This window comes from Lissotriton vulgaris, chromosome 7, assembly GCF_964263255.1.
Source record: "Lissotriton vulgaris chromosome 7, aLisVul1.2, whole genome shotgun sequence".
Classification (NCBI taxonomy): domain Eukaryota; kingdom Metazoa; phylum Chordata; class Amphibia; order Caudata; family Salamandridae; genus Lissotriton; species Lissotriton vulgaris.
The window spans coordinates 701,150,337-701,164,032 of NC_141695.1; the positions used below are offsets into that span (position 1 = coordinate 701,150,337).

The following is a 13,696-nucleotide window of genomic DNA, read 5'->3' on the forward strand; positions in this document are numbered from 1 at the left end:
TCGTGCCCCTGCTTGCTGCGTCATGTTTTTTTTCTGATCTCGAAATGATTATGGCACTTTCTCCAGTAGATTGCCCTTTAATCTAATATTGTGAACCAAGGCTGTTCGATTTGTAGTAAGCATAGATTTGGTTTTTGAAAGACTTAGTTCCAAATTATTTGCTGACAAGAATTCAGATAGTTCGTTTAGTAGTCTTGTCAGGCCTACCTTAATCAAGCTTAAAAGAACAATATCGTCTGAGTAAGTGAGTTCTGTTCCCTGCTTCGGTGAGTGTGAATTAATTCCATCTAGCTTTCTTGAAAGGTCTGAGATGAATAAATTAAATAGGTGCGGAACCAGTACACACCCATCCTTCAGTCCCATGTTGGTGTACACTTTTCTGGATATTCTAGCTTCATTTCCAAGCTTCACGCATACCCAGGTATCTGTATAAAACAGTAGTAAACCCTTCAATATTCTGTCTAACTAACTAATGTTTCTTACAGATATATCGTTACCGAAGGTAAGTAACTTGTTCTTGAAGGACTGTTCAATTATACTATGACATTAAATGACTATTCAGTTATTGAGTCATTTTCTTTTCCATTATTAGTAAAAGGCCAATAGGATCTAATCTAGGGTTACCCATCATGAGTGACATTTGATGTGCTCCAGCAGAATGCTGTGTTCCAGGTGTTTTTCTCTCATTTTCGTCCATTGCCCTTGTTCCCCCACCCCATACATTAAGGCCTGCTTGCAGCTCTCTACTGCTGAGGGCAGTAAAAGGAAGGAAATGGGGGATTCTGCAAAGAGATCTCTATTCTCTCAAAAAGATTGCTTTTAATGTGAATCTTGATAAACTGCCTTTCCTACAAATTTTCAAAATTAGAATTGAAATAAAATATTATTATTCAATAAAGGTCTATATCCTTGGCTGAAATGGATGACTTGCATATATGGGAATTATATCTTTGTACTTAATTTGGTACAGGTAATATTGTTTCGTATGTTAGCTTTCAATAAGAGTTTATCTCCTAAGGTGGATTATGGTGTTTTGTAGAATACGTGAAAAATATGTTTGAACCACTGTACTTTATTGTCGCCCATTTTTATTTGTTATATGCAGGTTTCTTTACTCATATACTGTTAGATGAGGCTGCACAAGCCATGGAATGCGAGACCATCATGCCTCTAGCACTGGCTAATAAAAATACACGTCTTGTTCTAGCTGGAGACCATATGCAAGTAAGGTTCTATTCATTTTAGATATAATTCCATTTACATTTCTCTTTGTTCTCATTGCTTAGGAAATGTTAACTTAATTTTTCATTACAGAAGATAACAAACCCTTATCAAAGTCATTTTCAAAATGTGTTAAAATGTGTTCATACAGTAGTGTTCTGACAAATGCTTCTAACTGCAAATTTCTTGTGAATACCCCCAAGTGCCAGACTGGATCCAGAGGTTTTTCTTAACAATTCCCTCAGTTGTCGGTAAGTGGGCTTGTGTCACTTCACATCTTGTCTATTTGACTCAGATGTGACTGGGTCCACTGCCTCCCCACTCTAAGGTCAGTTATTTTCTGTCTGACGCAGACCCAGAGCATGCTCCCTCAAATCCTGTCTGGTTGGCATCCCATTTTTTCTACAACTTTTCCAGTGTGCAAAGGACGTGTTTCCTCCAAAAACAGGGTTCAAACTGTGTAGGGACTCCCACCATCAGATGTCGATGACCACCCCCCACAAGGTCTGTCTCTTGTGTGTGGGCTACAAACACAACTTGGGGTAGTGTGACAGATGTGCAAAGATGAACCCGAAATCTATCTGCAACCATGAGTCAAATTTTACTCCGAGGTGCCCCTTCTGAAGTCCAAGAAAATCTGGTTCCTGTGAAAGTCGAGGTGTGTACACACTCCTGCGTCGATATTCTTTGAGATCAAGGTTGAAGAAGTCAGCGAAGTGTAAGAGGGTGAAACAGAGCCCCTCTTTGTCCTGCTGCGCTCATCAGGAGGTGCTGCATAATGCCCGGGTGCTGCTAAGCCACGAACACGATCTCAGACTTAGGAATCGATTCCATCCCTCATTCCATTGCACCTCAATTCCTCTGGTGCAGCAGTGATGTTGCAACAACTCTGCGAATTCAGGGAGACCATGAACAACATTTTTGATATTTTGATTACGGTATGGAATCCCTCTGGAGTGTCGTATACAAAACTTGTGGTATCTGTCTGGATCCCTCTGGAGCTCCTTCATGCCGCAAGGCTCCAAGGTGCTTTCAGTCAGTCTACCACTGGTGGATTCATCCCTGACACGTGCTGTAGTACTCAACCTTGCTCTGAGGTCGCCCCGACCTCCGGCACTATGCCAAGCCCTTCATCCCTTACAGTGCCCCAACCCACACCTCAATCCTGCACATTGATGCCAGCACTGGTCCTACAGGGGGAGCTGTTAGTCCTCTCAGACTCTGAAGCCCACCCAAAGCGACCTCTATCGATGTTGCATCCACTTCACCATCTTTCTCACTCATATTCCGAGACATCCGGTCCAGATGATGTTGACAGTAAAATTGTATGAAGAGGAGAACCTAATCACTTTTACCGACACAGACCCCTACTTGCCTTTACCGATTTTGGTTATTGAAGAGTCTGCCTCATTTGCCTTGTATGAGGAGAGCTGTTACAAAAAACAAGGGAACCCAAAAGGTATAGTATAGGGACCTTGGGCAGTATCATGTTATAGAAAACAATGGTCCCTATTTTCAGAGGAAGCATCACTTATATACAATAACCATACTCTAAATAGGTAGTATGTCTTTTGTCCAGCCGGACAAGAATTTATTTTGCAAATATATACAAAATTAAATTGTTTGAAACATTCAATGACAAGTGGGCACAGCCGTGACCCACGAAACAGTGAGACAACAAAACGAAGCACAGAATGGCCAAAGGGCAAAGTGAAATTCGTCTGTACACTCCTATTTGAAAGTTTTAACAGACTAAGATCATTTTCTTATACACCATTGCACATTACAATATTGCATAGTCATATTGCATATGGCGTTTTTTGGTGTCAATGACGTTTCGATGCCACCACTAGATACTGGGCATCATCCTCAGGACAACATAATATTTCATTGTTGTCTTTATGAATTTACAATTGCACTATGCCTAAATCGCATTACTGCAAGTTGGATCAGAAGCGGGCACGATAGCTCGGGGCCACAAGGGGCGGTTAGCCAGCTGATAGGGATCGTATTAGTTCGGGAGTCCACTTGGATAGTCGAGATAGAGATTCCTTACAAGTGTGCAATCGCACAGTTTCAAGATCAGGAGCTCGATGGCTTCAGGATGTATGAGGAGAGCAGCAGAGGTATTAGACTTCACGTTGCCTACCACTGAAGTGCAAACAAAGAAGTCCTCCATCTAGGACAGACTGCGCAGGAACCTCTTCTGCCTTTTATTGAAACCCTCACAGACACACTGCTGGACAAAGGCTGGATCTTTCCCTCCAGTAAACGGGCATATTGCAAGGCAACATAGATCTGCTCCGGGAACCCCACCTTTCTGCACCCACCCCAGAGTGCCTAGTGGTGTTGGCCTCTACATGTCGTCTCAACCCAAATGTGTTTCCTATTACCCCACCAGACAGAGTATCGAAGCTCATTGAGACATTTGCTAAAAGAATATTCTCAATCAGCTGTGCTTTCAGGTTGGTAAAGACAAGCTGCCTCCTGGGTAAATACTTCCATGCATTATGGGACTTGTTGGTGTACATTTTACCAGCCAACCCTGATGATATCAGGAGCAACCTCCAACACCTCATTCAGAATGGGAAGGATGCAGCGAAGTACTTCATCTGCTCGCATCTGGACACCACTGACTGTTTGGGTAGGGCTGTCAGCAGTGGTGCTGTGCTTCCGCGCCATGCTGGGATTTGCTTTACCATTTTTTGGAGTGGGATCCAACAGTCTCTCATGGACAAGCCATTTGATGGCACAGATCTATTCAGAGATAAGATGGCCTAATCTCTGGAGCACTTTAAAGAGAGCAATGCCAAAGTGCTTATTTTTTTTCTTTTCTCTCGGCCTGTGGTACTGTTTTCCCAGCAGTTTTACCCCTTACGTGGCTTTCGGAAGGGATACCAGCAGAGGCAATGTCACACCTTGCCTCAACAACGAGAAGTTCAAGGCAGAGGCCTGATATCCAGCTGCCAGCAGCATACTCCCTTGTCGCCTGCTCTTCCTCCGGTAGCCGTCTCCTAACCATTTTAGGTTGCCCTCGGCAGCACATGATCACCTGGTAGGAGGCTGTATCATATTTTACTTCTCCAAGGGTAGGTGCATCTCATTAAACCAGTGGGTACTTTGGTTTATGCTAAATAGTTACTCTTGCCCTTTCCAGTCACTCCTTACTGAAATGCCTCCTACACCACAATTCCTCCCGAAGGACCACTTGACTGTACGTTATAGGAAGGTCAAGCTCTCTGGATCAAAGGAGTTATAGAGCGGGTGCCGACATCAGAAGCTGGGACTGGTTGTTATTCCTGTTACATTTAAAAGAGACAGTTAGTTATAGATTCCTTACCTTAGAATTACCTCCAGGCGTCAGACTGGATCCAGTGAATTTTTTCTTAGCAGTACCCCTGCGCGTTGGTAGGTGGAGTCGGTCGACTCAGTCGTCAGCGTCGTGGTCCCCTGGATGACATTGTGGTGTCTACTTAGACAACGCCCCTGCGCAGTGACGTCAGTTCTTTCTTTTTCTGCGCCAGCCTAGTGAAGATCTGGAGAGAGATGCCCCTTTAGTCACTTTTTGACTAAACGTTTTGACATTTTGTCGACTTTTTTTGAGTCTTCGACTCTGGTGCATGAGGAATGTCCCACCGTGGACCAGGTTCAAGCCTTGCGAGGCCTGTCATAGGCTGATGTCTGTGACGGACTCACACCTCGTGTACCTTTGGTGTCTTCAGCGCGACCACGGCCTGAAGTCGATCTCCGACTGCCGGGCCATTAATCCAAAGTCTCGGCAGGAGCTGTCATGAAATCTCCTGGAGGCCCAGCGGTCGCCGCCGGGTCACTCCAGGTCTCGTTCGAGAGGAAGGCCCGAGACCGCTCGCGGAGCTACCACACCTCGTCCCATTCAAAGTCTTCGCACTCCTCTGGTAAGTTGAAGCACAAGAAGAAGGCGTAGAAGCACAGGCGCTCTTCGCCTTCTCCCCATCAGTCGACTGACACGACTCGGGACCCAGTGTGTCGTCACTCTAAGACTCTGTCTCCGGTGCCTCCTTCAGGGATGACTCCACGCCTCCCCTCATTTCCGGGAGCTGGGGCATCCCCTGCCCAACTTCATACATTTGCAGTAAGCCTTTCACCATATCTTTGGGCTGCCTGACTCCGCTGGTGCGTCTTATGGCCCTGCAGAGCCGGTTGGGGGCCCTGGGCCTTCGATGCCATTAGCTCTGGCCCCAGTGCCGGAGGGCCCCCACAGATCCAGGCCTGGATCCGGATCGACGCTTGTCAATCTTAACCAACCTTCCCTTACGAAGACGCCCCCAGCCAACACCATCCCCATCCATACCGCGAGATGGAGCCGGATTGATGTCGGTCAACGTTTAATCCAACACCGGAGGGTACTTTTATTCCCCTGTTCATCCCTGGTGTTCCCTATTGTGCCAGAAGGTGGTGATGAGGATTAGGAGGGGTTGCTTGAACCTTTAGCAGATCAGCTTGAAGAGCTGGACTGGAGAGAGGACCTGGGTGACGCCAGTGGTCTGGACATTTCTCCAGACCTTGGCATGCTTTCTCCCCCTACCTTGACTATGGTGGAGAGAGCGTCCTATGCTAGGATTGGTGTGAAGAGCAGCAGAGGCCTTGGTTCTGAAGCTCCCTTCAGTGGCAGTCAGGACTAATCTCCTGACAAAAGAGGTACTTCAGCCTGTGGCAACCTCCTGGAATTGGAATTGGAATGGGATTTGTAGAGCGCATGGCTGCCCGTGAGCGTCCTAGCGCTGACTGAAATCCTGTGGTCGAGTCAGGCGGAGGCAGGGAGAGGTCAGGGGAACAGCCATGTCTTCAAGGATTTGCGAAATGACAAGAGATTAGGTTGGGCACGAAGGTCCGGTGGGAGAGTATTCCAAATCCTGGACGCCTGATAGGAGAACCGTCGACCCCCAGAGCGTGTTCTCTTGATCCTGGGTATTTGGGTGAGATGAGCGTTGGAGGAGCGGAGGGTTCTGTTTGTGATATAGGGCGTCACGAGATCTTTGAGAACGGGAGGGGCTTTTCCATGAAGGATTCTGTGAGTTAGGCACATGGCCTTAAACTGCACCCTTTGCTCCACCGGAAGCCAATGGAGTTCTCTGATTGCAGGTTTGGCGGAACAACGATTTTTTGTGCCCGTGAGGATTCGGGCGGCCGCGTTTTGCACCACCTGTAACCTTGAGATGACTTTTTTTTCGTGAACCGAGGTATAAGGCATTGCCGTAGTCAAGTCTCGACAGTATAAGACCCTGTATAAGCAGTTTTTTTGACTGAAAAGGGAGCAAGGGGAGGATCTTGCGGATGGAGCGTAGTAGACCAAAGCATGTACCCGCAGTTTTTCTGGCCTGGGTATTGAGGGTTAGATTATGGTCAAGCCAGATCCCCAAGCTTTTAATATCAGATTTGGGGGTTGGAGGGGGGCCCATGCTGGGAGGCCATAGCGACTCCGGGCGGAAGTGGGACTGGTTGCTCAATACCATTAGCTCAGTTTTGTCCCCATTGAGCTTTAAGTGGGAGTCGTTCATCCAGCTGACTATATCCCCCAGGCAGGAGTACAGATCAATGGTGGGGTGATCTGACTGGCTGAGGGAGACGACCAACTGTGTGTCGTCCGCGTAGGTCAGGAGTTTAATGCCATACGGGACGACAATTTGTTCCAGGGGTGCCATGTATAAGTTGAAGAGTGTAGGGCTCAATGAAGAGCCCTGCGGCACTCCGCAACGTATCGGGGTTTCCCTGGAGATGCAGTCTCCCTCTGCCACCTGAAAGGAGCGGTTGTGGAGGAAGGAATTGAGCCAGTCGAGGGCGGTCCCATTAATGCCGAGGTTTTCCAGTCGCTGGGCCAGGATGCTATGGTTGACGGTGTCAAATGCTGCGCTGAGGTCCAGGAGGATCACTGCCACTGATCCTCCTGCGGCGATGATCTTCCTGGCTTCTTCGACGACCGCTACCATCGCCGTTTCTGTGCCCTGGCCCGGACGGAAACCGGTCTGGGATGTTTTAAGCAGCTCGTTGGACTCCAGGTATTTAGAAAGCTGGGAATTGATGTATTTTTCAGCCAACTTGCCAATGCCAGGGAGGAGAGATATCGGCCTAAAGTTAGCCAGGTTGTCCGGGTCAAGGTTTTTTTTTTTAATAAGGGCTTTCACCACCGCCTTCTTCCAGCTTGTGGAAACCGTTCCGGATTCGATGGAGGCGTTTAGTAGGTTGGTCATTGGTGCTAAGATGATAGGGGCGACCTGTTTCATGTGTCTCACTGGAGCTGGGTCGTGCGGAGATCCGCTTTTGAGAGATTGTAGAATGGGACCAAGGGTTTCCTCGTTAATTGGATGAAACTTACTTAACTCAGTGTCTCTGTTCGGGCGCTGTAGAGAGAGAGGGAGGGATGGATCCGCAGGGGGAAGGGACGGAAGTTGTAGAAGAATGTTTTGTATTTTTGAGTCGAAAAAGTGGCTAACTCGTTACAGTGTTCGTTCGAAGGTTTGTGTGCAGCTGGGGGTATAGGCGTTTTTAGAAGTTTTTTCGCGATGAGAAACGTCTCTCTCGACGAACTAGCTGCCTCGCTGATTTTTTCATTGAAGAAGGAGATTTGCGTGTTTTTTAAAGCCTTTTTATAGTTGAGAATCGTCAATCTATAATTAATTTTACTGTTGGGATCGAAGTCTTTCCTCCATACTCTTTCTGCTCTCTTACAAATTTTCTTTAGGAGGCGTATCTCCTGGGTAAACCATGGCGATGCAGCTTTTTTCCTTGGTTTCCGATGAGGTTTTTTGGGGAGAGCTATATCTAGAGACTTAGTGACCCAGGATGAGAATTCAATGTCTGCTAAATAAGGGTTCGAACTGAGAATTGGGCTAGTGTCCTCAAGAGCTTGATTCCATTTGTCATAGTCTAGTTTCGCCCAGGGACTGGAAGGTCTGCCAGGCGCTTGGATTTGAGGCGGATTGGACTGAATACGCCAGCTAAAGGGGATGAGCAGGTTGTCAGACCATGGCAAAGGGATAGGTGACCCAGCCACGAGGTCAGGGAAGTTGCAAAAGATGGGATCGAGCAGGTGCCCCTGGTTGTGAGTGGGGAGGGAATTCTGTAGGTGAAGTTGATGAACTGCCAGATCTTGGATCAGTTCTGTAGCTAGTTTGTCGTTGCTATCTTCTATGTGGACGTTAAAGTCTCCTAAAATTAGGAAGTTAGGACGTGTGCTGGACGTGGCCAAGGAGCATTCCAAGAGAGATTCATGGAATTGCCCCATGGTACCAGGAGGGCGGTAGATAAGGAATCCGGAGAGAGAAGTGCAAGGGGAGATTTGTATGGTGAAGTAAACGTTTTCACAGTCCGACAGAGGGCTATCAAGGAATCTGCACGGGAGTGATTCCTTAAAGATGACGGCAATACCTCCTCCTCTGCCCTTGGGACGGTTTAGGTGTTGGATACAGAATCCGGGGGGAAGGGCTTGAACTATGTTGGCGTCTGAGTCAGGCGTAAGCCAAGTTTCTGTGAGAAACAGAATTTCTAAGTTGAGGTCCTCAATGAGCAAGTTTATTTTGAGGGCGTGTTTGGGCAGTGATCTGCAATTGATCAGTGCCATGTTTATGGTCGTCTGGGTGGGGTGGTTGTTCGTAGAGGGGGTGTATTTAAAGGAGCAGTGCGGACAATGAGTGAGACAGGAATCTCCTTTCAGTACCTGGGAGCATGGCGGTGGGACAGGCCTGTTGAGGTGGAGTAGGGCATCCCTTGAGTAAGTTGACCTCTTCTCAGTCCTCGTGCCTGGCTCCTGGCTTGTACTGGCGCAGACGGGCTTGCCTTAGGCGCGCCTTTGGCGCGCCATCGCTGCGCTCGTCCGCTGCACGTCCTGGAAATGCACATGATTTGTAAGGGGAACTGTTGGCGGGGGGCGTGGCCTCACGGAAGTGGGCGTGTCCCTGTATGGCCGGTAATGGCGGCAAAGAATCCACGGAGCCCTGTGACAGCGCTAGAATCCGCTGTTTGGGTTCAAGTGAATGTCAGTTTCGTGCAGTGCTCAGGGGAGAACGTGTCAAATTTAAAAAAACACACAAGTAGTTTAGACAGTTTTTAAAAAAGGATGACAGGAGGTCTCCCGGCTTCCGCCTCAGGAGCAGGTAAGATTGTCAGTTCGTGCTAGTGCTCAGCACGTTCTGTTTATACTGTTGGTGGGGGGCGTGGCCTCACGGAAGTGGGCGTGTCCCTGTATGGCCGGTAATGGCGGCAAAGAATCCACGGAGCCCTGTGACAGCGCTAGAATCCGCTGTTTGGGTTCAAGTGCATGTCAGTTTCCTCTAAACTCCTCTGACCTTCAACGAAGCCCTCACTGACGTCCTTCTGGGCACCTAGTCCAAGCCCAACACTGGGGATCCTCTGGAAAGGACAATTGCCAGCAGCCACCTCCCAGTTCTGGGCTACCCGGTTTTCCTCACCCAACACCCTTCCCCAGATTGGTGGTCCAAGCCTCTTCTTTCAAGGGTGCATTCCCATCTGCTCCTCCAGACAGGCAATCCAAGAAGCTGGATCATCTTGGGAAGTGCCTGTTCTCTGCCTCCAGCTTGGCACTGCTGTCTGTGAATATCGCGTGGCTCTTAGGCCGATACTCCCATACTATCTGGGATACGGTTGCGCAAGTGCTGCCTCAGTGCCCGGAGAAGGCCTTGGCCGTTCTCTCCCAAGCAGTGGCAGATGGGAGAGATGAAGCTAAATTTACAAATTAATGTGGACTGGATACCACTGACTCACTAGGCAGAACGATTGCCACATCAGCCCTTAGGTGCTACGCCTGGTTGAAGACGTCTGGCTTTTCGGGGGATGTGTCCAGTTAACTTTTCTAGACATGCTCTTCGATGGCCATCGTCTTTTTGACGTCAAAGCAGACTCCCCTGTGGAGCGCTGTAAGGATTCTCAGGCTACAGCCATAACCTTGGGCCTTGTTGAGTCTTCTCATTTATCCCCACTACGTCCGGCCCAGTCTAGCTACCAGTTCACGCAAGCTGCCTAGCCACTGTGTGGCTGCAGACGTGGGACTCAGCGATCTCCCGGGTATGGGAGCTAGAAGGTGGGTCAGTCCACCCTTTTTCCCCCTGCAGTAGCCTCCAAATCCTTAGTCCGACCCTTCAGGGCCATCCATGTTCATGGTTGCTATTCCCACTACTTTCTGGTGCCCTAGAAGGACAATGGCCTGCATCCTATTCTAGACTTCAGGGCCGTCAACCGCTTCCTCTGAAAGGAGAATTTGAAAATGCTTACTTTGGCTCAGGTCTAGTCTACCCTCAACCCTGGAGACTGGATGGTGGTGTTGGACTTGCAGGACGCCTATTTCCATATTCCCATCCTGCCAGCCCACAGATGATATCTACGGTTCACAGTCTGCTAAAAACATTTTCAGCTCACCGTGCTCCCTTTTCGGCCTTACCAGTGGCCCTTGGGTGTTCACAAAAGTGATTGCGATGGTCGTAGATGAGGGGTTCCAGTCTTCCCCCTATCTCAATGACTGGTGTTGAAGGCGGGCTCGCCCCAGTCTGTTCTCTTCCACCTCCAGACTATGGCGGAGCTCCTGCACTCACTGGGGTTCACTATCAATGTGCCAAAGTCACTCCTGATTCCCTCTCAAAAGCTCCTTTTCATCGAAGCTGTTCTGGATACAGTTCGTTTAGGGTCTATCCTCCCGAGCAGCCAATTTGGGATATTCGGGCTATGATACCAATGTTTCAGTCTCTATCCTGGCTTTCGGTGAGAATGACCCTGTGGCTGCTGGCCTTCTGCATCCTGCTGGTGGATCATGCCAGGTGGCATATGCCGGCTCTGCAGTGGGACCTGAAGTTCCTGTGGGCGCAGCATCGGGGGAATCTTTCCGACTACGTCCAGATCTCGGAGGGAACTGCTCAACAACTGCAGTGGTGGCTAACGGACCAGGATTGGGTCAGAGGCTGATCCCTCTCCCTTCCCCAACCAGAACTAAGAGTGGTGACTGATGCATTGCTCCTTGATTGGGGAAGCCATCTGGGAGAGGTGGAGATCAGAGGAGTCTGGTCTCCAGCAGAGTCCGGGCTCAATATCAACCTTTTGGAGCTCCAGGTGATCCGCCTGTCACTGAAGGCAATCCTTCCCTCCCTCCAAGGGAAAGTAGTGCAGGTGTTCAGACAACACCATCACCATGTGGTACTGCAATAAACAGGGCTGGGTGAAGTCGTGGACCCCATGTCAAGAGGGTCTTCGCCTTAGGACATTGCAGGAACATCAGGGCATGACCCTGGTGGTTCAACACCTGGCAGGTTCTCTGAATTCCAGGGCAGATGAAGGTGGTGCAAGGTCTCTTTTAGCGGTGGAAGAGCCTTGGTTACATCTGTTCACCACTGAAGAGAATATGCAATGTCAGCAGATTTACGGCACTCGTACGGTGATTCTCTTCGTCGCTAGTGGAACTGCGGCCTCCTGTACGCCTTTCCGCTTGCACCACTTCTGCCCAGAGTGCTGAAGAAATTCAAGCGCAACGGGGCCAAAGTCATTCTTGTGGCTCCGAACTAGGCACTGAGAGTCTGGTATCCCGAGCTCCTGAGCATGGCCATCGATCCTCCGGTCAGCAGGCCCCTTCGAGAAGATCTTCTGTTGCAGCAACAGGGGACGGCCCTCCCCCGAACCTGTCCAGCCCCCACCTCCTTGTGTGGAGATTTAGCAGTGACATTTGACAGCTTTTGACCTTCCGCCTAAAGTAAGTTATGTCATCTTGGCAGCCATGTGTCCCTCCACAAAGACGGTATACGCCTGTCGATGGAATAAGTTTGTGGCATGGTGCACATCAAAGGCTGTGGATCCCCTATCTGCCCTTCTTTCTGAGGTTCTCTTTTTCATCCTTTCTTTGGACCAGCAGGGCGCTGCTCTGGGCACTCTGAAATGCTATCTTAAAGCTATTACTGCTTTCCTTTGGCTACCAGATCAGCCCTCCTTGTTCAAGTCCCAGATTGTAAACCAATTCTTTGAGGGCATTAGTCATCTCTTTCCTCCATCTCCTTTCATAATGCTCCAGTAGAACTTGAATCGCTTTTTAACTTCTCTTATGTGTGCTCCCTTCGAGCTTCTTCACAATGTCCTCTAAGGGTTCTCACCCTGAAAACTGCTTTTCTGGTTGCCATCACCTCTGCTCGCAGGGTAAGTGAGCTCCACACTCTGTCCTCTAAGTCCACCTTTCTTCTCTGTGCATCCTGACAGAGTGGTGCTTAAGACGAGACCCTTGTTCCTTCTTAAATTGGTTACACAATTTCACATAGGACAAACTGTCACTTTGCTCACCTTTTTCCCACCTCTACACCCTTCCAAGGAGGAGGAGAGACTCCACCACCTGGACCCAAAGCTTGTGCTATCCTTCTACCTTGACTGCAAAAAAGATTTCCAGGTGGATGATCAACTCTTTATTGGCTATGTGGGTACCAAGAAAGGTTGGTCTGTCCAAAAGCGTACCATCTCAAGATGGGTTGTCCCTTTGTAAGAAAGTGGTTCTGCATATAATGCATCAAAGTAAGGTACAGTGTGCATAGAGTCCAGCAGTCTCCAGAGGTTTCGCAGAGGCTAAAGTTAGATATAACCTTACTCTCTAAAATGGTAGCTTGGTCGAGCAGTAAGGCAGTGTCAGAGGACAGTGTAAAGCATTTGATGTACACACTCAGTCAGCAAATGGTCTCACACACTCAACTCCAGGTCAGTTGTTTTGTATAAAAAAATATACTTGTTATTTTATTTTAGAACCACAGGGTGGTATAAAAATACTTTTTGAGAATGAGATGCCACAGTTGAATACTTTCAATGAGCAATAGACTTTTGGATGCAATATGCAACACAAACTTAACACAGTTATAACATTGAGCTCAACGGGAATTGTAAGCAAACTGCAACATCATTTACTTTACAAACGTTTTTCTTAGTCAGGGCTGGATCTTGGATTCAGCCCTGATGCATCTCCTGAAAACAGTTGAAGGAAATCGTTTTTGTTAAACAGGCGATTTTTAAGGAATATTTGTATGTTGCAAAAATCGACACTTAAAAGAATTTCTGGTGAAAACCAGGCAATGTTATCCTATGGAGGAAAATAATTTTATCGGAAAATCAGTTATTATCACTTTTTCTGGTCAGTGCTGGTTAGTAAGATCCAGCACTGGGATCTCTCCTGGTGACAGGTGAATAATTTCGTTTTCGTTTATTTGATGATTTTTCGTGAATATTTCAAAGTTTCAAAACTCAACAGAAGAATTTCCAAGTGAAAACCAGTCCATGTTACCCTATGGAGAAAATGTAAGTTATCGGCTTTCAGGTAAGTACTCGTCTGGCAGAGTTACGGTTCTGGGGTAATACTCCAGGGTCTCCCAGGTTCAAGTTGGTACTATAGTTACACCCTCAGCGGCACAGGGGCAGCCGGGTGCAGAGAGAGTTGGCCCAATGTTAGCCTATGGCGGGTAGAGGGCCTTCG

At 48.2% G+C, this 13,696-nt stretch overlaps 1 protein-coding gene across 2 annotated transcripts in view; it reads left to right on the forward strand.

Annotated features, from left to right (window-relative positions):
• HELZ (helicase with zinc finger) overlaps positions 1 to 13,696 on the forward strand; it is a 1,742,088-nt gene that overhangs the window by 928,396 nt on the left and 799,996 nt on the right. For both annotated transcript variants that reach the window (XM_086930935.1, XM_086930936.1), the window contains exon 18: positions 1,106 to 1,224. In XM_086930935.1, the coding sequence (XP_086787061.1) occupies positions 1,106 to 1,224 (119 nt within the window). The remainder of the gene's footprint in view (positions 1 to 1,105; positions 1,225 to 13,696) is intronic.